At 41.4% G+C, this 22,124-nt stretch overlaps 1 protein-coding gene across 1 annotated transcript in view; it reads right to left on the bottom strand.

Annotated features, from left to right (window-relative positions):
* Positions 1 to 1,458: 1,458 nt before the first annotated feature.
* plcb3 (phospholipase C, beta 3 (phosphatidylinositol-specific)) overlaps positions 1,459 to 22,124 on the bottom strand; it is a 41,422-nt gene continuing 20,756 nt past the window's right edge. The window contains exons 3-34 of the mRNA XM_029525872.1: positions 16,350 to 16,418; positions 14,355 to 14,492; positions 13,964 to 14,043; positions 13,786 to 13,839; positions 13,427 to 13,502; positions 11,956 to 12,056; positions 11,573 to 11,739; positions 10,560 to 10,706; positions 10,295 to 10,452; positions 9,796 to 9,878; positions 9,520 to 9,604; positions 8,983 to 9,130; positions 8,715 to 8,816; positions 8,549 to 8,622; positions 8,368 to 8,464; positions 8,016 to 8,100; positions 7,641 to 7,765; positions 7,132 to 7,286; positions 6,881 to 7,042; positions 6,694 to 6,793; positions 6,405 to 6,509; positions 5,967 to 6,061; positions 5,690 to 5,837; positions 5,345 to 5,386; positions 5,062 to 5,171; positions 4,797 to 4,906; positions 4,371 to 4,530; positions 4,201 to 4,277; positions 3,846 to 3,935; positions 3,617 to 3,674; positions 3,168 to 3,254; positions 1,459 to 2,918 (exon numbers count right to left, since the gene is read on the bottom strand). Coding sequence (XP_029381732.1) covers positions 2,601 to 2,918; positions 3,168 to 3,254; positions 3,617 to 3,674; positions 3,846 to 3,935; positions 4,201 to 4,277; positions 4,371 to 4,530; positions 4,797 to 4,906; positions 5,062 to 5,171; positions 5,345 to 5,386; positions 5,690 to 5,837; positions 5,967 to 6,061; positions 6,405 to 6,509; positions 6,694 to 6,793; positions 6,881 to 7,042; positions 7,132 to 7,286; positions 7,641 to 7,765; positions 8,016 to 8,100; positions 8,368 to 8,464; positions 8,549 to 8,622; positions 8,715 to 8,816; positions 8,983 to 9,130; positions 9,520 to 9,604; positions 9,796 to 9,878; positions 10,295 to 10,452; positions 10,560 to 10,706; positions 11,573 to 11,739; positions 11,956 to 12,056; positions 13,427 to 13,502; positions 13,786 to 13,839; positions 13,964 to 14,043; positions 14,355 to 14,492; positions 16,350 to 16,418 — 3,606 coding nt within the window. The 3' untranslated portion in view covers positions 1,459 to 2,600. The remainder of the gene's footprint in view (positions 2,919 to 3,167; positions 3,255 to 3,616; positions 3,675 to 3,845; positions 3,936 to 4,200; positions 4,278 to 4,370; positions 4,531 to 4,796; positions 4,907 to 5,061; positions 5,172 to 5,344; positions 5,387 to 5,689; positions 5,838 to 5,966; positions 6,062 to 6,404; positions 6,510 to 6,693; positions 6,794 to 6,880; positions 7,043 to 7,131; positions 7,287 to 7,640; positions 7,766 to 8,015; positions 8,101 to 8,367; positions 8,465 to 8,548; positions 8,623 to 8,714; positions 8,817 to 8,982; positions 9,131 to 9,519; positions 9,605 to 9,795; positions 9,879 to 10,294; positions 10,453 to 10,559; positions 10,707 to 11,572; positions 11,740 to 11,955; positions 12,057 to 13,426; positions 13,503 to 13,785; positions 13,840 to 13,963; positions 14,044 to 14,354; positions 14,493 to 16,349; positions 16,419 to 22,124) is intronic.

Raw genomic sequence — 22,124 nt, 5'->3', positions numbered from 1 at the left:
GCAACAAAAACAGTGTGGGACAAGTGCACATAGCATGAAAAACAGCTAAAACTGGGTCTGGTACCTGAAATATTAGTAAAAAGTACGATAATGAAATACACCTGGCAATAACGTACCAATAAACATATTTAGAGGCAACAGAATATCTTAGTTTGGACCAACTAGACCTTTGACGTCAGTGAGGAAATGTGTTGAAATAAACCTTAGATTTTCAGACGACTCGAGGCAGATGCGCTGTTTGTCCTCTGATTCCGCAGCACATTTTATACATTAGTGCCCAAAATGAGACAGGTGAGCGAAAGCATTTCTATACTTTATGCTGTGTGGCACAGCACAACCAGAGGTGAACAGGCAGGCAGACAGTTTTATCAGAGATCGGGAGGTCAGTGCAATTATTTTAAGAAAGTGCAGAACCCAGCAAGTGTGTGTTGGTGTGTCTGTCCTCATGATGACCTTTAAGCTTCTTTCCCTCTAGTGCCCAACTTGAAATGCCTGTTGTATTTACTTTTGTGAGGATTTCAGGCAATCAAAATACTAAAGCATGCACTGAACTTACACTCTGCAGCTTGAACCGTTCTCCACTGATAAAAAAAAAAACAAAACAAAAGAAACTTAAATAACCACAAAAGAAAAAGTTGTTAAAATTCAATTTAAATAGATAACAGTTTAAAAGAGGTGTGTTGGGGTGTTGGGGGGGTTAAACAGACAGACAGGCAGCCAGTGCTTATCGAAGGAGGGAGATGGGTGAGGACGAGACAAGCTGTCCTCCCCACCACCGTCCCTCTGCAGCACTTGTGGTCAGTAGTAGAATTCACATATAGCTAAACATATACACAGAACACACACAGTTTCCAACATCTTACCCCTCAGAGTGGATAAAAAAAAAAACAACAACAATAAAAGGTTGGAAACAAAGAGCGAGAAACACTGATGGAGACAAAACCACCCATTTTTAAATTAAAGTACCATTTAGTTTTTGCATCAAAATGCTACATTACATAGTTGGCTTATATTGGGAATGTTCAGGGGGGATATTTACTCCACAGAGGTACTGGTTCACATTTTGGGGCGTCAGCGAAGTTAATGCATCAGAAAATTCTAACTTCTGCAGACTTCAAACTAAGTAAATCAGTGTTTTCGAAGGGAAGGGAAATACCAGTTTGCTTAAACTAAAGGAGTTTCCATTAAAATGTCACAGTGCAGTTTTATGTCATCATGTGTGGATGGTCTCCTTCACTGGTGTCCCTCTGCAGGCTGCCGAAGCAACAAACTATCTGCAGCAACACACATGGACACATGCATATTGAGCAGACCTCTTCCATTTAACAAAAGCAGATGTCTCATCAAGAGATTAACTCCGGGCCACACACACACACACACACACACAGATATCTGTGAAGTTATTGTATCTTTTGTAAAGTGTGTTCACGTGTGTGTATTTTTAGGGGGCAGATTGGAAGGGAAGAGGATTTTAGAGGCTTTTTTTTTTTTTTTCTCTCTGAACCAATACACTGCTGTGTGTGTCTGTGTTGCTGTGTGAAGATGGCTCTTCCAGAGCTGAATCACTAGAAAACTGAGCATCAGGCATGTGTGTGTGTGTCTGTGTTGTCATCATTCAATCCTACTCAAACTGACACACATCCACACATGCAGCAATACACAAACTAACACATTTCTTAGCTAGATGAATGTCTGCTCACCAACAACCTAGACTGGATTCTGATTGGAGGTTAAAAGACTGAGACTTGATCCCAACCAGTGATGCCGAAAATCCTCGAGGGACTGGTGTGTGTGTAAGTGCAGAATAGGCTGATGAATGCAGCTCAAACTACAACTGGAAATACACAGACTGCAGTACCACTTACTGGCCATCTACTAGCATTACAGTTAAAACCTCAAACGTGAAAGGCAGGTTAAAAATTCACTCTTTTACTCCATATTTCCTCTTCATACTCATTTGGCAGTCTTGACTTGATCATCTGCAAAAGATTAAACTTATTTGTAGTGCATGGACATTTCAGATTTTAAATAGTTCCTCATCTGCTACAAGTGAAAAAAAAGATGTAATTAAGTAATGTCACTGGTCAAAGGTAGCTACATATGAAAGACCAAAACTTTTTACATTTTCTTAGCCTTGTGTTAATCACTTGGGCCAACAGTGTCTACGCTTGTAAGTTACATCTTAAATTGTTGTGTTAACAAAAGAGCCTAAAGCGGTTACTAATAGAGGCTGAGCATGAACTTAAAATTTCTACTGTGGTCAAACTGTGGCAGAATGTACTGACCAGACCAAAATGGAGAGATGCACTATTAAAAGACAAGAAGAAAAAAATCGACAACAACAAACAAACATTAACAATAACAACAACAACAACAACAACCAAAAAAAAAAGTAAAAAAATGTTTGGTTATGATTCTTATAAAGTTGTCATCTGACAAAAATTAGCAAAATAAAAAATAATATAGCTCTGTAGACACAAATGACAGTCTGTAATAAAAAACAAATAAAATTAGTAAATAATCTATATCATTACTATCCCACATATTAATCATTATAAACCCCAGTTGAGTAGGTATTTTCCTTTTTACATGTCATAATTCTAACTGAAAGACATCTCTGCCTCTGACAGGACGGGAGTGGTGGACGAGGATGTGGAATCAGCCAGTGAGGCAATGCTATTGTCCATGCTCCTATTCCAGGTGCTTCGATTGGGCGTCGATGGGTAGGAGGGTGTGGAGCAGTTGGATGGTGGTCCTGAACCTGAGCTGGGGCTGGAGCTGCTGTGATTGCAGAAGGGCGAGAACAGGGCATCTGTTCGGAGACCTTTGTTCTGGAGCTCCAACTGCAGGTGCTGGCAGATCTCATCTGGTAGTCGCTGATATTCCTCCTCCAGTTCCCTCTCCAACTGAGACTGCAGCTGGACAGGAAGCACATGGGAAACCAAATTTATGGCATATAGTCATCTGGCACAACAGGAAAATGATCAATATTCCCCAAACGTGTCGTCAGTTAGCCTTAGCTTGATGTGGCTCTAATGTTCCTGTGTGACAGACATCATTCAGTGCATCAGTGTTGTGTTTTGCTTTAGGAGAAACTGGAGAGAAACAAAACTGCTTCTGCCCTAAATGGTTTTTGTCTGTGCGTCAGTCAGTGTGTGCCGCCTCACCGTTGGAAGTTCCTCGTCTATGTGCTGCAGCACCTCCCGCTGCCTTACCATCAGTTTCTCCTGCCTCCTGCTCTGAGCCTCCTCCAGCTGTGGTGAGAGGAGAGAGGGAGAATTAGGAAGGAGGGAAGAGTGTGGAGAAAATTTGGGGGAAATTTAAGGGGAGAAGGAATACAGGGGAGTAGAAGTGGGTGGTTGATAAGGGACAACAGGTGTGTATGTAGGGAGGGAGATTTTAAATGGAAAATTGAAGGATGACAAAGATCGATTAGAAAGCAAAAAGATAAGCAAGAGAGGGGAGCGCAGCTGTATGTTGAATGAAGTTGATGACAATAGCAGAATGGTGTCCTAAAAAGTGGATATAATTCTCAAGGACTGCTGCTGATAAGCGTCTGTGTGTGTGTGTGTGTGTGTGTGTGTGTGTGTGTGTGTGTGTGCATATTGGCACTTACCCCGCGGATTAAAGCAACAGAATCTTGAATATGTTTCCTGTTGATTTCATTCAGCTCCCTACAGAGTGAGACAGAGACAAGGAGAGAAAGAGTGAAGCAAAAATATTAAATTTTTATATACATATATATATATATATATATATATATATATATATATATATATATATATATAAACATCCAACGTCATCCAACAACGACTTTTCAGCAATAAGCATGACAAGTTTCTTACGTTTCAGCCTTGTCTTTGTCGCGGCTCTTCGCCTCGATAATGCTGTTTTGCCGCTTCCTGTCCAGGATCTTCTGGAGCTCTTTTTTCTCCCTGCAGACACAGGCACAAAGAAGAGATGTGGAGATTTGGGAACACATTTTGTATTTTTAGATGCTAATAAGCTAATAGCTCTTGCATCCAACATCGGGGAAAGCCAGATGGTGTAAGGAAAAAAAAAAAAAAAAAAGGGACAGAAGCCATTTAAAAATCAATAGAAAACTAATAACAGCAACTAAAGCAAATGTGACTGTGGCAGCGACTTTGGGGTCCAAGTTCCTCCTGTCAAGGCATTTTGGTTTGAGACAGATGCACTTACTTCTCACACACTTCCCTGAGCTTCTTCAGCTGGGCTGCTTGACATTCTTTGGCCGTCTCCTTTAACTTCTGGAAGGCCTAAAAACACAGCACAGGCAACAACAACCTGTCATCGAAAGTATCTTAGAGGTCAGTTACAGATAAACTCGGTGTGTGATGTATTGTGTGTACCTCTAGTAGGTGCACTTGTTGTTTCCCTCTCTCCAGTGAGTGAAGCTCTTGCCGCAGTTTCAGCAGCTCCTGCATCTGCCATTCCCTCAGCTGCACTGTCTGCTTCTCAAGCTCCTGATCCAATGCTGTCAGCTCGCGCTGCACCAGCTCCGGGGGCTCACTGGGCATGTACACAAAGACACACACAAGGTCACACAGAATGACACGCGTAATTACGCATTTCAAAGAGTGCTGTTTCTGTTTTGCCTTCAGCTTTTTCTTTTCCCTCACATTTTCCACTGGACCTTACCCCAAAATCCATCATCACCATCATCCTGCAAATGTTTTCCATTTTTATACTCCACATGTATTTGTATTCATGAGGATTTCTTTTTTTTTTTTTTTTTTCATTCCATCCTTGCAACACATTTATACATCCATTCTTACTTTTTCTTGATGCTACGTTTGAGATTTTTCTCCATCTGACTGCGTCTCCTTTGGGTGTCAGATTGAAGCTGACTACTTCGGTTCTTCTGTTCCTTACTTAGATGCCAGACCTGTTTTTACACACAGATATGGAAATTTTTTTTTTCTGCATGTAAAACTGACACTTTCACAGCATCAATGCAAAACGGTACACCAACATTTACACACATATGGCTGCAAGTGTCAGCGCTTCCACTTTGTTTGACATCAGGCTGTGTGTCTGTACCTTTTTGAGGTGTTTCTTGCGCATCTCTTTCAGTTCTTTGCTCTGTTTCTTCAGCAGCTTCAAATAGCCCTTCTGCTGCTTCAGTTCCTCTATAGATTGGACCTGCACATCTGAGGAACAGAAACACACAAAGAGACAAAAATATAGCAACTCTCCGGCAGAGATTCTTACTTCACCTTGGGCTTGTCCAACTTAAAAATGGCCTTTGAAAATTTCAGCATGCAGAGCAACATGTGACTTTGGTGATTTCTGGTAGGAAAAGAATGTGCTAAGATGAGCTTACCTGTGAGGACAGTAGCTATGAGGTCCTCCTTCTGATTTTGTACTACACAGACACATGCACACACACGCATGACACACAGATACAGACACACAGAAAAGGAAATATAGGAGCAGAAGCACATGAACAGTGTGCATGAAATGAATGATTGGAAAAAAAAAAAACAACAACAACAACAAACAAATGTCATAAAAAACTAAATCCTCCTCTTGCTACACATTTTGGGAGAGAATATGACACACAATGGTGTGGAAATACTAGATGAATGCAGATAAATGACAGGTCTTGGTATTCGTTAAGTCTTTACACACCTGACATATAAATATGATTCGTTACAGGGGTCATTACCTGGTGCAGGAAACTTCATGATGTCACTGGGCTCATCCAATGAGAAAGGGGTCGGACTGTGGAAGGGGGAGAGATGTTGAATCCCCAGAATGGTTTCACACTCTTTCTTGCTCTCTCCAGTTTTGGGCTGGTTGGTGACATGCTGGGACTGAAGCGCACACATATACACACAGTAAATCACAAAAGACTCAGCGGAGTATAGATATTTAAAAATTGCGGGAAATGTTTGTGTCTATGTTTCGGTTGCTGTCGTGTTTCAACGGAAATTGTGTCTGACCTCACTGTTGTCCTCCAGGAGAACAGCCAGCTGTGTCTCCCTCTTGTGCAACCAACTGATGTGCTTAATGGGGTTGGTCAGAGCCTCCGCGTACTCTGTGAGCAAAGAAATCAAGACTTCAGCTTTAACATCACAAAGTGACAGTGACGTGACATTTAGGACTCAGGACATCAGGGACATCAGGGACATCTGAATACTGTCCTTGATGCAGTTTCCAGTGTATATGCTAAGCTAACTTTCACAATAACCATTCAGACATGATTTGATTTTCTGATCTAACTACCTTAAAGAAGCAAATAAATGTATTAATGCATAAAAAGTCACTAGCAATTTAGCTCATTGGGTAATTATTTCACCTGTTTACCAACACAGTAGAGCAACTTGAGCTGTTGCTTGGTGTAAAGCTGCAGAGCGATGTTGTAAATGTGGTGTTCTTACCCTGGTGCTCATTAGGGATGTAGTCCTTAGCCTCGGTGTAAACCAGCAGGGAGGGCAGGAGCAAGGGCTGGTTCAGCTCATTCTTCAGGTTGATGTAGTGGTAGCCTGGAAGCAAGGAATACATAAATGACGACAGCAGAGTGGTGCTGGGCAGCAGAAAATGCAGCCGCAGATCAGAGAAGGGAGGTTTCGGCTGAGTGGTTTGTTTCTCTACCAGGAAAACAACTTGATCTCTATAAATTCTTAAAATTGTGATTGTGTTAATGGCTCTGTGTGTGTGTGTACTGACCAGGTCTAATGGCTGACACGGGGAGGATGCGGTGTCCAATGAACTTGCCGTTTTCTTCAAACACTGCTATCCTCAGAGAGGCCAGGGTAGGAAGGACCACCTGGAGAGATGGTTGTGACGTTCACACCAAATTTCCAACAGCGATGTGACATAGTGAGTTTACACGTGGCATGTGCGCATGAGTCACCTTATTAAAGATGCATGGTTCGTCATCCCATATAGGGTCCAGTGAGTTCCCATTAGATGTTTTGGTTCTGAATTTCCTCTTTGTGTCAGCAGGAAGTCCAAACATGTCCACCTCCACATATGTGCCCACCTTTTTGTCTGTCAGAAACTGGCCTGAGACCACCTGGTGGGATTACATTATATAGGTTTACTATGGGAACTTCCAAAGGATAAACACAGTTACTCAGACACACACACACACTTTGTTCTCACCCTGATTTTCACCGTGTTGGCAACTATCCCATCCACTATGTTCTCCGTAAAAGGGTCAAAGTGTTTGTCTGTCCTTCTCATGAACTCTGGTTTCAGCAGGTAGCCACTTTGGCCGTTATACTCAAACACCCCCATGTTTAGCTGCATAGGTAGGTCTGAGAGAGAGAGGGGGAGAGAATGAGGGATGACAGTGAGGTAGAAAAGGGTGAGAAACAGACAGTTATAGAGACAGAGATGAGTTAAGAAGCTTTAACTTGGCCTCTGCATGTTACAAGGCTGAGACTGTATATCATCAGTATTCACAACAGCATTTGCCCGCTTTACAGACGCAGACTCTTCATTTTAAAGACTTTATACGTGCTTCTTGGAGTTTAATCCATAATCCATTGGAATATTTATACTTAGCACAAACACATAAAGGTCTGGTGGACTTTTAAAGCTCTTCTGTATATCTAACTGCTTTGCTCATCTAGGTCATTGTTGTCTGAGGAAAAACTAACTGGACTTACCAAGAGACTGAAAGTTAAGCGCCGCCATCTGGCAGCCGACGTTCCAGAAGAGCTGAGGCATATAATTGGAGCTGTCCACCCTTGTTCCTTTAGGATAGATTCGGCTCAGCTGGTTCTTATTGTACCTGAGGGAGTTTCTATTAAGGAATAATCCTACATATAGATGCAGTGTGTAAAATGTGTGCCCACACCATTTATTTCACACACTATTTCAAACAATGTCACTTTTCCACTTTTTTTGTGGGACAGAGGTTGGGAATGTGCAACGCCTATTTCAGATGTGAAAACTTGTTCTCAGCCACCAGTCTGCGCACTGACCATCCATTTACATTGTCCTGTACCCCTTAAAAGAAGCTCAAGTTCTCCCAAGGATACTCAACAAATTCGATAGGCGAGCCCTTCAGTATGTCCATGCCTTTGGTTTCCACAAATGACGACATCTCAAAGAACTTCTTCCTCTCTGGTGGACAGGAAATGAGTGAAATGAAGAAAAAAAAAAGAAAAAAGGAATAGAAGAGAATAATGGAACATGAGGAAGAAAGGCAAGATGGACACAGATGCAGGAATTGATTGAGATCTTTTATGTGCAACAAGACTGATTATTAGCCGTAAATGAGTCCATGCAGGCAACCTGTAAGACTAATGAGCTACACAGCAGAGACATTTAGACCTAATGAGGCATTAAGGACTTTGTTCCTTTCTTTATCACTCCCACACACACACTTACTGGTGGCCACCTCAAAACTCTTGAATTTGACAGGTTCTATGTAGTTGACTAGAGTTGACATCTCCTCTGTGGCGTTCACCTCACTGCTGGCTGTACCCTAAATGAAGCATATGCTATGATCCATCAATGAGCCCGTCAATAAATGAAACACTCCATCAGTGGTGCTCCTGATTCTTCTTACCTCATCAGAATTTGGCTTTTTCAGTTCTGTTGCTTGTTCATCCTCCTCTTCCTCCTCGCTTTCTCCCTCACCTCCTAGACAGATGAAAACAGAAAAGATAAAAAATAAAATCAGCTGCCCACATGCAGCCTCTCTAAACCACCAAGTACAGTCTTCTTCAACCCACCAAGGGATTTGCGAGGTTCTGAGTCTTTGATCATCCTCTCAGCCAGCTTCTCCTCCCCGTTTGACAGGAGCCGGCTCCCCTCGCTGTCTGACAAAGGACAGTCTACAACAAACAAAGTTAATGGGTAGTAGCCAAAACAATGCACATTTGCATATCTGTGAACAGAAGTTGGTTTCTCTAGTTATCATAACCAGACAGGTGGAACTATAGGAAAGCTCTATTTACTACCTGTGTCTGTGTGTGTGTGTGTGTGTGTGTGTGTGCCTACCATTGTTGGGTGACGACTGCTGCTCAAGCTCTCGCCGTCGTATGCTGCCTCCACTCGAAGGCCGTTGGTGGTGGTGCTTCTTCTTGTTTTTTATGAGAATCTTCCGAAGCATTTCCTGAGGTGATGGGAGCGGCTGGCCTGGGACCAGCTAAAGCCGGGTAAAAGATACAGTAGATACAGTCATTAACATAATCAAGAATATCAAGATTGTGAGAAAACGTTAAATAAACAAAGTAGAGCTTGATTAGGAAGCAAGATGAGCAGCAACTCTTCTCAGATCTCCTGTTTATATAAATCTTTCTGAGGTGTATGTCAAATTGTGTTTTGCTACGAATGAATCAACATTATGAGCTGAGCTGGATATCACACATTGTTGGATCATATTTGATGTTGGTAACTTCATTAACTCTCTGACTATGGCTGTATAGTAGTTAATCCTTTGCCACTTAAAATCTCAAAGTGCATTTTGCTGAATAAAAACAGACAGTGTTTTTTTATATACAAATACATCAAATATTTTCTGGGTTTTTGTCTTACAGGATATTTATCCAGTGGATCAATGAGCAGGGTGTCTCCAAAGATGGTCCTGCAGTACTCTGCCATCTTGGCCTGCTGCTTGGCCCTGACAGCAAAAGAGACACAAGGGATTTACTTTGCTGTAATGAGACGCCTTGCACAGTGAACCACGCCGTTTTAACAGCACGTGTGAAAAAGACTTAATGAACAAACCAAAACACACAAGCATCTGGAACAAATTAGTTGATCTGAATCCATTTAGTGTCCAGCACTCTAATACTTTCTGACATGACTCACGAATCTACGTGGTTTTCAAAGGAAAGGATGACAGGGTACGGGGAGGTCTTGAATGCGCTCTCTGCTATTGCTTCAATCACCTCCTGCAAAAAGAATGAAGCTGTTAAAAACTCTCTCATTAAAATGAACATTTCCTGATTCATAAGTGGTGATAACTGAATTATATAATTACATTAAAAGCAGCTTTTTGCACAGTTATTAAATGTGACACAGGGTGAGTATGTTTTGTTTCAATCCAACAGTCTGAGGTCACTGCCTTCACATTCAAGATTTCTGTACCAAGAATTTGCAAACCACAACGCACTAATACGCTAAGGTTTTGAAGCTTATACAGCAAATTTACCTTATTCATTTGCGGAGTGGGCATTGAAATAAAATGTAGAAACGTTATACGAATATAAAGTGAAAAGGAAGCATTTACAGTTTCAAACTTTCGAGTAAATGGTACATATGAGCAAAAAGTCAACTGATCAAGCTGTCAAAACATATTCAATCCCACCTTAAAGGGGATCTCAGTGGTCATGGTGAACCCATGGGTGATATAGGGCTCCTCGTCTTGCGGTCGGCCTTTCCAGCAGTCTAGCTCGATACAGCGACAGCCGGTTAGAAGCACCTGTCTGTACATCTCCACTGAGGATGGACCAGCCAGCTGACCCACTGGAAGAGAAGCACAGACAGGAAGAAACCGTGCTTTCAGATTCAAAAGGAGGAGGATAAAGTTAGATGTAATGTGAGGTATGTGTGTCGTGTGACTATGCTTTTACTCGTGAGGTATGTGTTGTGCGAGGAGTTGACGAAGTAGTGAGACAGTGGTTGGGTCATATCGTCGATGACATCCAGCCTCTCTGGAGGCACAATGCCGTTTTCCTCTCCCCCCAGGTACCGACTAAAAGCCTGTAAACTGATCTGGTCTGCAAGAGAAGATGGAGAGGACAGAGCTCATGTGGTTCCATTATAAAACAGTCAAAGTTGTTTTCAGCAGCTGGTTTAATTGGTCTGATCACCATCCATCTGCTGAATGACTGATTTGATTTGAGGGGCAAGCGCTGGAAGACAATAACATGAATTTACGTCATCTGTTCTTACAGCAAATTGGCCAACAGCAGAAGGCCCCTGTTTTCAGGTTGGGCCTGAACACCGTGCGTGGATAATGGATCATCTTACAGATTTTGGCTTAATAGTGGCCTTGTTGAGCTGTCTACTGTTGCCATGGCGTCACTTTTTTCCTAAGTTTAGAACATTTTCTCCACAGATGACCAGAGCGAAACATGTAGAGGGGACATTTCATCATGTTTGTGAATGATTCCTCCATTCAGGACGTTTTACAAGAGGTGCACAACAGCCACAGTCAGTTCATCGAACAGAACAACCGGTGCTCCACTCAAAATGAAATCAATGATACCTATACAGCTATTACCCAGCAGAGCTCCTCACTTCATCACAAACAGGCACAAGCTACAAGAAGATGCAGCAACAGGTGTATATATGATGGCTGTCATCTGTCACAATGGCTTCAATTTATTTTTCTTTATTAGTCTAGAGTTACAGTGCCATTTGGTTCAATGATTTGATAAGGTCCCTGCCACTTCCTTAAAGAGAATTGGGTCATCTCTTTGGATTATAAAAGGCAAAAGAATGAGAGACTTATTCTTCTTCTCTGCAATAATTCAGTGTAAATTCAATCCATGTGGTTTCAACTGGCCTGAATATGGGAATATAAATGCCTGAAATGTAAATAGAAAGAAAACTAAGCACATTCAGACACACAGCCACTAACCTCTCTCCAGCTGGCTTGCGTTGGTCTCATATTTCTCCATGATCTGTCGGACGTGCTCTCTCTTCAGCGGGGGGTAGAGCACCTCGTTCAATCTGGAGTCTCGCTGCTTTTGGTTGATGAAATCCATCAGCATGTCTAGGGAGATGAATGGCTTCCTCTTTGAGCCACTGAAGCAAACAGAGAGGGACACTGAAAGGAGCGTGCGCACAGTCACAACAGCACAGGTTGTGAATATTACTGGGAAGCCTGTAAGTGTAGTGTCATCATGAAAAGATTTAAGGCGGGGCTCGACATTTTAACTCTAGTAACAAAGAAAGGAAATAGATATAAATGGAAAAGTTGTTGCAGAAATTTTCTTAAAGTAAAATGTACACGTCACGTACCATTCTTCAAAGATGGTGTGTATTTCGATCCGGGGACAGAGGCTGTCAAGAAACTTTTGGAAGGCGTCCCATGTGAATTCATCCGGCTTTATTCCCTCGATCTGCAGGAAGAGAACACAGGGCCATGTAGAAAGATCAAGGAAGAACAAAGAAAAAACAACCAAACTGAGAGTACAAATTAAAGTTTAACACATGTAAACGCTGGATCACATATGCAACTGTGTCTGTAAAAACAATTCAGGTCTTCACTGCCAATCCCAAAGACATTAAACTCCTGCTTCGTTACTGGATGGCCTCAAAAATAGGTGGGTTGAGTTGCAGCTATTTCCTGTCTTCTTTTATAGATTTCGTGGTATTTGTTAGATCAACAGATTTAAAGATTCTGTGGGACCGCTACAGGGACAGTTTGTTCTGGTAAAGAGTCAGTTAGTCTGCCACCATCAGTCCCGCCCCCTGACACCCGGCTTACTCCTGCTGGGTGGTTTGATACTTTTATTAAGATGTAAAGTCCTCTAAATTCTAACACACCATGATGACCCTATGATCGCTCAGCTCCTTCGCTTCTCCCCTTGTCTCTCCTATGTAACCAGCAGGGGGCATAAGAGTTGAACGGGAAATGCTGACAGTGCAATTTAGACAATGCTGTCCCTTATTCAAACAGAAATATCTTGTGACTCAAAACTGACTCGTAGGTAAGATTGCACTGACGGATAACATCACAAGGAACTGTATTTTACCTTCCAACCTACCAGCCTGTGGTACATTACACTGCAAATAGGAGCAAAGGCTATGACAATGCAGAAGATGAAAAGGACAAAACCAATATTTAGATAATGAATGAACTCATTAAACAACATTTTCTTTCTGTGAAGTGAAAACTTCTAGTGATTTTTTTATTCTTTGTTTGTGCTTACAACAAATTATACTCTCCCAGCCCCTTCACTGAAAAGGGTTTCAGTCTAAACAATGAGTTTGTTTAAGGGCCTCAAATCTTTTCTTGATTTCAAAGACAAAACACGTGACCTTTGTTGAAAGTGGTGAAAACCACAAAAACAAATGAAACGAAATCTCCATGGCCAGAGACAAGTTTATCTTATATCCCACAGCAGATGAGCTCATCTCTCACCCCAATTATGTTCCAGTGTGTGACCAGATTTTGAATAACATATCGTTGCCTTTCATTTGATACTGCTAAACTGTTTGGGTGTTACATTACAGTGGTACATGCTTGCTGACTAATTCTCTTGCAGTCTCAATGCTAACAAACTTTGAAGCGTACAGTTAGATGAGGAGATTGTTACCACATTTATGACTGCAAATTGAATGTGACACTACAGCCAGAAGACAGTTAGGCCTGGTAGTAAGTATGCAGGGAGTGCTATGTTCGATGCAAGAGTGAGAGTTGTAACTTTTTCGACCTCTTGTTAACATGAATGAACCAACACAATGCACACATAACTTTGACGATTACCCTGTTTGCATTGAGGAGACCACACTGCTCCAGAGCCGTCTCCACTCTCTTCTTATCTGAAAACATCTTGTGAAAACTGAAAAACAGAGATTGTTTGGAGAGATAACAGGAGTTGCACTCTCTGACCATGCTGAGGTTATCGCTCTAATCATCAGAATCAGATCAGTCTCAGTCTGAGAAGATACAATTTATGTGAATGAGTATAACGTGTCAGACAGTGAATTGAAAGTAACAGAGAGAAGACAAGAGAGAAAGTGAGAGAGATGGGGAAGAGGAAAAGAAAGAAGAAGTGAGGAGCACTGGTGTCTTAAGACTGTGTAGCTTAAGTTTGAAAAGTGGTTGGTGTGGCTGTTTCTCACTTCTTCAAATGTATCCTTCCTTCCTGGTTAACCTGCAGCTTCAATTTAGTGTACCTGAAACAGACATGCAGAGAAATTAAGCACACAAAAAAATAAAATAAAAAAATTAAATAAAAAAACACTGACCATAACAAAAATACAGCTGGCTAATGTCAAGATAAGACACAAAATGTCTTACGCTTTCTGGAGGAAAGTGTTCCGTGATGCATTTTGGGAAAGTATGTTTGTAGCCAAAGTGAACAACTCATCTGTCCAAACCTGGATATACACATACACACAATCGCACAGAGACAGCAACATGAAGATAAAAAATGTTAGTCTGATGTCAAAACTAAGTGAAACGATTTCTATATACAAAACACACTCACACAGGGGAAATAATCGCTCATTATTCCTAAACATACATGTCTCTGTGTCAGCATCGTAAATAGAGTAATCAGCATATGGCCTGAGGAAAGAAAGCTGTCTAGACGAGGGCAAGGAGCAAGAAAGGACATATGAAAGGAAGGAAGGAAGAGATATTACATCCATATTATAAGTAATTAGAGTGGGTAGATTTCCATGGTTACCTTGGCTGTATCTTCCTGCAGGGCCTGGAAGTTGAGGAAGGAGATGTTGACCAGGTCATTGCCATAGACGACGGTTAACAGCTTCTTTTCTACATTGTCAGTTAAGCCTATGCCGAGCACCTCCCGCAACTTCGGATCCTGAAAACAAACATAAATACACACTGGTTTTTAATGTGGCAGGCACTATACATTCACCTCAACGCTGGTTTGAAACGTTCATATAAATTCTACATCCTTCATCCTACATCCACATCCGATCTTTGCCCATCTCTCCGTCTCCTGAGAACAGTAAATGTGATGCATGTGGAGTTTCACTCTGATCTAATTAACCAAACGACTCTTTCCTCCCTTTTAGACGACTCTCTCTACCACCGACTCACTCAAACACTCAATGTCTCTCTATCAATTATGCATTCTCTCCATCACACACTATCATGTCTCTCTCTCATTTCAATTAAATAAATTAACATAGATGATGGCCAGAGCAGTGTGCAAAATGTACAATGTCATTAAACAGGAGTAAGCAAGAGTTTAAAGGATCAGTTTACATATGAGAGAAAAAACATCAGCAGTGAGCTGTCATTGCAGGAACTGTTAATGATGACTGTAAATGATGAATGATGAAAATGAGATTTTGCTTCTTTGGAATTACTTTCTGCCAAGAGAGAGTCTTCATGAAACTGTTGACAGTGCTCTGCAGATTTTTCCAGAGTGACACCAACGCTGCTTCTGGTTATTAATGTTCCTTTTGAACCTTTCAAACCTGCAGAAACTTACTTATGGCCAGTGAGAAAAATGCAAAAATTGCTTATTATCATTTTACAAAAGCCATTGTGAACATGTTAATCCATATATATATTCTACACAGCCAGACTTTGTGCAGAAACGTGCAATTCCTTCCGCCCATCTGATGAATACAAGTCCGATATTTAGCCTGAGCTCGACCAATTCCAGCTCCAGAGGGAAACATATGGGTTGTCAGCGGCTAAATGCTTTGCTATCTTCACCAGCTCATCAACTGCATTTACCTGCTGTTTGGGTTGCACTGGTGCAGCGAAACAGCCAGTTCAGAAGAACTTTGTTTCAGTAAAACAGCTGCTGTGGTTGTAAACAAATCTAATGGAACCAGTGAGACTGAACTTGAGCAGTACACGTCCACACTAGACATGAAAACACTGAGGTGCTTGGAAAAGCTGAGTTCTGTGATTTTATTACTGTAAGGAACCTCTTTCACATCAAACGTAATTTTTTGACCCACTGTTCATGTTCTGGCAACTTAAAAATATATTCTTAATGTTGTGACCACAGAAAACATGCTGATCTGGGCCAAAACAGTTGTAGTCAATTATAACGTCATAAAATGTACTTTTTATACAACAACCCTAAATGTTACAGTTATTCCACAAGTTCTCAAATGCACTTCTACTCTTTCATATGCTGAGTCAAAGGAAAATGATTTCCTTTTTGAATTTATGCCTTTCATTACAGATGTATACAGTGTATTTGGAAGGAAGTTTCTGAAAGTACCACGTTTGAATCGTTCACCACCAATGCAGAGGCTTCATATCTGTCCCTGTCGGCCAGTTCTGCGCTCTTACACAATGATTTCCTTGCCAACAGTCACTGGTTATATCACTTCCTGTCTGACAGCCCATCTGTCAACAGGCTCATTAGCGCTCTGTCACCTTTGCACCATCAGCTGAGGGAGAAAACAGACATATACAATGGACACAAACACATCTTTTTGTGACAGTCACACTTGACCATCATATTGCCGGTCAGAGGGCAAAATTATCAACAGCAGGAAGTGACAGCTTCTCTCTCTTGCGCACGCACGCACGCACGCACGCACGCACGCACGCACGCACACGCACACGCACACGCACACGCACACGCACACGCACACACACACACACACACACACACACACACACACACACACACACACACACACACACACACACACACACACACACACACACACACACTACCAACCTTAGGTTGTTTGGCATACTTTCCAGTTCTGGTGTCCCTGATGTTGCTGATGTCCAGAGTCTCCACCTCCTACAACACAAATGTCAGAAGACATCATCACTTGTTGAGTGGAAGAAAACAGAGAGGGAAGTCAGCATGAGCATGAGAATTTGTTACATCATTAGATGTGACATATACAAATATGGTATTTTCGAGTATTATACATGTCACTGTCACAAAAAGGGAAGAGGAAATATTAAGCTCATAAGCGTCCACTTCCTTTTTAAAATCATAACATCAGTCAGCTGGTTTGCATTCATGTACAGCCTATCTGAGCTGCTTGCATGGCTGTAGAGTCTTCATTCTGTTTGCAGAAAATAAATATTAATTGAGATTACTTCAGGTAACTTGCTCTGCTCATGTTCCACATGGACAGTTATTACTGTTGCACAATGTTTCTAAATTCAGTGGTGTGATCATAGATGGGTTGATGCAAAGCCAAGAAATAACAGAAAAGAAGGAAAATTTCAAAGTTGTGGGACCATTTAAAGCTGCCAAAGTAAAAAAAAAAAAAAAAAAAAAAAAAAAAGGGGCCAAGAACAGAGTTAATTAGTCATATGTTTTCTCTTTTCTACCATTACTATTTAATAAGGCAAAATCATTTATCCAATTACTCAATTAACCAATGAAATTATTAATGGAACACTCATTTAGAAAATTATCGATAGCTGCAGCAGTAAAACATTTACATCGTTTCTGAAGAAAGCAGTGAATAAACAGGGAAACAGTCTGTTTTTAGATTGATGGACAAAAGAACAAAAAACTTTTGAAAGTGTTTACTAGCTTTTGTCCTCCTTCTGTCAAATTATTTTTTTATTCATCATTAATCAGGCATCTCAAGACAAAAAACACCACCACTGATATATAAATTCTGTGTATGTTCGTTGAGACGCTGACACCCCCACATTCCCCCCCAACACACACACACACACACACACACACGTGTGATCTTGGACGCAAATCTCCCTGCCTGATGCTGTAATAAAAATACACACATGAATGCATTCTCACACATACCAACAAGTCAAAGACAGACACACACATAAGGCAGCACCCCCAACCTGGAGGATAATGCTGACTGATGGTAGAGACGCAGAGGGGGCGTAAATGGCAGGAATGGACAGGAGGTGGGGAGCGTGGTCATAAACCCAGCCATAAACATAGAGGAGGATACACTGTAAATATTTGTTGAGGCCTGTTCCCATCCTCTCCGCTGTATTAGCTCATCCCTAGCTCTCATCTTCCATTTTTGTTTCTTTTCTTATCTTTCTCTCCTTCTCGGTGTGGCCTTTTTTTGGAATTATTATTGTATTATTGTATTTTGAGGAAATACATAAGACATAAGACGTCTTCATTCATTCATCTTCTCTTAGATCTTATCCTTTTGCGGGTCACAGGGGCGGCTGGAGCCAGTCCCAGCTCACTTTGGGTGAGGTACACCCTGGACAGGTCGCCAGTCCATCGCAGGGCCAACACACAGAGACAAAGACAAACAACCACTCACACTCACATAGAGTGTAAGTCACCAATTAACTTAAACATGCATGTCTTAAAATGGTGGGTGGAAACCGAAGTACCTGGAGGAAAGCCACACAAACATAGGGAAAACATGCAAAGTCCTCACAGAAAGGCCACAGGCTTGGGAACCACACTTGCAACCTTCTTGGTGTGGGGCAACAACACTAACCACTATGCCACCAAGCTGCCCTGCAAAAAAATATAATAAAATAAAATAATAATAAATAAATCGATGTTTACATCGCTTTTCCTGTTATTCTTTATCTGAGTTGGGCCGTTGTCAGTTTGTCAAACTTGTTTCATCCATGTTCTACCCATATTTCCTTTCCAAAAACAACAACAAAGACAAACTCACAAAGTCTTCCTCATTCCATCAATCGTTATTTCACTCTAGCTGTGATGTCATTGCCCGCAGGCGGTCTTCTCCAATGGGATTGGCCATGAGTAATAAAAGTGTTGGACCAATTGGATTAAACTCTGTCACAAACTTTGTACTTTGATTGGCCTATGGAGAGCAACTTACTTCCTGGGAGAATAAAGTGCTTCTGGGTCTGAAGGAAAGACGCACACACACACACAAACGCACACTCCATTCTCTCCCACAGGCCATGGTTTCATTCTGCTATTGCCATAGGGACTCCTTGGAGACCACAGTAATGAGACTACTACTTTGACTGCTGCCTGTGTGTGTCTGTGTGTGAGCATCTGTGTGCGTGTGAGGTTTTGTCAGTTAAAGTCTTCTCACTGGCATGTAATGTTCAATATGCCGAGAAACACACACAGATACAGCAACATACAGCAGGGCATATCCTTAACACGCAGGTTCTGACTTGTGAAACATCCTGACCTGTTAAGCAAGATAGGGTGTGTGTATCTCTGGGCAAAAGCCTTATAAGTCAGTTCACTTTAGTTAGGGACACAGAAGTGTGAGCGAAACAAGAACAAATGTGTCAGCAAGTGATCAGAAAATGTGTTTAGTGAATTGTGTGCATTTTCGCACAGTTGTGTTTCTGCACGCACAGCGGTGGTGAATGTGTCCGTGTGAAGGTCAGCCATCTCCATGAGCACATTCCTAACATATTCCGGCCTTCTGCTTAGTTAGCGTGTGTGTATGTGTTTTAGTGTGTAATATTTAGCTAGACATGGCAGCTGCAGCGCTGCATTCATCTCTCAGAGTAAAGCCCAAAGACATTTATCACTTCAGACCAAGCTGCCGGCTCATTACTGCTCCAAATGAGTCTGAACTTCCAGGAGCCATGCTGGGATAAAGTGCCGTCATTTATTGTTAAAGCCATAATTCATGGTTTTCATGGACCAGAGAGGTTTGCCTCCACCTGCCTCGTGGACTTACTCAGCTGGTGGCTCCCTATATTTCCCTGAATGTGCTCCCATACCGGTTCCAGGTATTGTTGTGAACTTGTTGCACCCAGCTGTGTATTACAGGGACAGGTAGCTGATCGAGCTTTTCCAGCTGAGAAAAGCTCAGGAACAGCACTCAGCTCCAACTGAGCCCAGAAGGAGCTAATCCTCAATTTTTCAGCTTTTACATTATTGACCAATCTAAAGTAAACACGATCTGATCCCCTGATGCAAAAGAGAGATGTCACACTATCCCTCTTTTCTTTATATGAAAGCTAGTGAAACCACTGCTATATATTCCTTTGCTATAATTCAGCTTTTAAACAACCATTCATGAGTTCTTTGAAATACTAAAAAAAATACTAAAAAAAAAAAAAGAAAAAAATCAATACTCATCCAGGTTTTATCACTTTTAAAGGTGAAGATATTCATTCTTTTTATTTCAATATAAAGGCAAAAAAAAAAAAAAAAAAAAAAAAAACAGCACTCAGATGCATTTAAAATGAAAATTAAAAAGCTGTGACTACAAACATTATTCTTACCATCTTAAAGGGATTAGAAACTTAGGACACATGCTTATTCCCCTTCTCACTGAGACTTAGAGGGGATAATCAACGCTACTCTGACATCTTTGGAGTAAATATGAAACTAAGGATTAGCTTTGCTGAAAACAGTCTGCCTTTGTCTGCCTGTGACAAAAATCACCTTCAAATTCCTATAGAGCTCTACTAAACTATCATTTTTAATCCGTACAAACGCCAAAGCGAAAAGCAACAGGTTGAGATTTCCCTCTTCTAACAGCTCACACAACACAGCCAAGAAGTAGACTGTGAAAACATTATTTTTACACTTTGTTCTTTCTAGAATTTAAATAAACAAGATCAATGTGACGTGTTGAGCTTTAGCGGTGCGGTTAGGTGGATTTCATTACTTTCAGAGAAACGACTGACTAGATGTTTTAGCCCTGTGTCCGCTCACCATACTGAGCAAACTGGCTGTAATCTGACAAATCGTCTCAAATGCCAGTTTCACAAAAGTTTCACAAAAAATGGACCATTGCTTCAAATAACATTATTCATAACATTATTATATCTTCTAAAGTATCTAACTTTGCATTGTTCTATTATTTTGTGCGTAGGTCTTGTTGATCCAGCAATTGTTGTTAGTTATGTCTATATTTAGACACTAAATGTAAGTACACTAAATTTTAGTGCACTTTGATTAGGCCTTCCTTCACTAACCCTTTTCCTTCCTTCATTTATTTGATTGACTTTCCACTTCCCCCTCCTCCCTCCTGCCTTGACACTCGACTCCATTCATTTTCCCAAGATTAGAAAAATATGAAAGGGCAACTAAACAATCAAGAGAGTGCCACTCCTTTCCTGTGACGCGCCTACTTATGTGTGTGTGTGTGTGTGTGTGAAAGAGGACCATATCTAAATATGTCTTCAATGACCAATCACTGTGCCGATCAAATGGCACATGATGACGGCATAAAGAAAATGATCTTTGCGAACACAGACACACACACACACACACACACACACACACACACACACACACACACACACACACACACACACACACACACACAGGCACTCTATCACACAAACTGGACAGCATATGTCTCCACCCTGTAACAGTAGATGCAACCTAGCCAGCCAAACAGAGGAAAGGAGAGGAGAGGAGACGAGGTCTTGACAGAGGAAGACTTTGGAAGACACAAAACAGCATAGAACTAGAACAAAGACAACTTCAAACTGTTTTACAGCTGCAAGCGGACAGTTGGTGAGATGTTTGGAGAAGGAAGGATGGAGACACTTAATATCGCTAGCAGGCACAGGACAGCTCTACAACTCTGTCACCTCCTAACATTTCATTGGAGTATATCAATAGGATGTCACTCTTCTTTTCTGCTCTCTGTCCTCTATCTCTCCCTCCTTTATCTGTTTATCTCTTTGTCTTTGTACTTGACTCCGTTGTTTCATACTTCTGTAGTCCTGGCACAGGGTAAAAGAAGAGAAAGTAAACACAAGAACATTTTAGTCACTTAGCTGACACACTGCTCCGGTGATTTGTGATCAGACATAAGAGAAGAAAAAGAAGAAGAGCATCCATAGACAGAGATAAACAGAGAAATAATGAAACATGTAAGAGAGCTGACATCCAAATATATGGGAATGAAAAAACACACACGGATTAAACATCAATAAAATGACCACACACACAAACTGTCATACCAAAATGTCTCAAATACAAATAAGGTCTGTACTGGGCAGAACACACACATGCACAAAACGCAAAAAGTTGCAGGGATCATAAATTGTTCAAAAACGCAAACACAGATCAGCGGTGATGAACTAATAACAAAAACCTGCATTTGTGACCACCCTGAAGTCACTGACACATACAGACGCGATTAAAAGAATTAGCTCAGTGAAATATTCACTGAGGTTGCTATCGTACTTTGAAAACCCCTTGAAACAGCTGCAGTATCGCACAGCTAATGGATTTTTTCATTTGAAGAGATGCTAATATTCCACAGTGAATGTGTTCACGTGTCTGTGGATCTTCGGACTGAACGGGGTAGGGAAGCAACACATTCAGACCACTAATCAGTAATCAGAGAGAGGCGTGAGCAAGTCAGGTGAGCCTACCCACTGTGGTGTGGATGTAAGTAAGGCCGGTCAATGTTGACTTGGTCTGTTTTCATCAGCGATTGCTTTCATTGCATTGCCTAAGTAATTATGGCTAACCCAGGGATGAGTGTACTGCCACACAAATTATGTCAGCAACAAAAGAACACTGTGCAGTTTGCACACACCCGCACAGAAACCGAATTTCAGAGGAAGCATCTGC

The sequence above is a fragment of the Echeneis naucrates genome, chromosome 18 (assembly GCF_900963305.1).
Source record: "Echeneis naucrates chromosome 18, fEcheNa1.1, whole genome shotgun sequence".
Classification (NCBI taxonomy): Eukaryota; Metazoa; Chordata; class Actinopteri; order Carangiformes; family Echeneidae; genus Echeneis; species Echeneis naucrates.
Note: the sequence above shows the minus strand (reverse complement) of the source record. Positions and strands in the feature narration are given on the sequence as shown.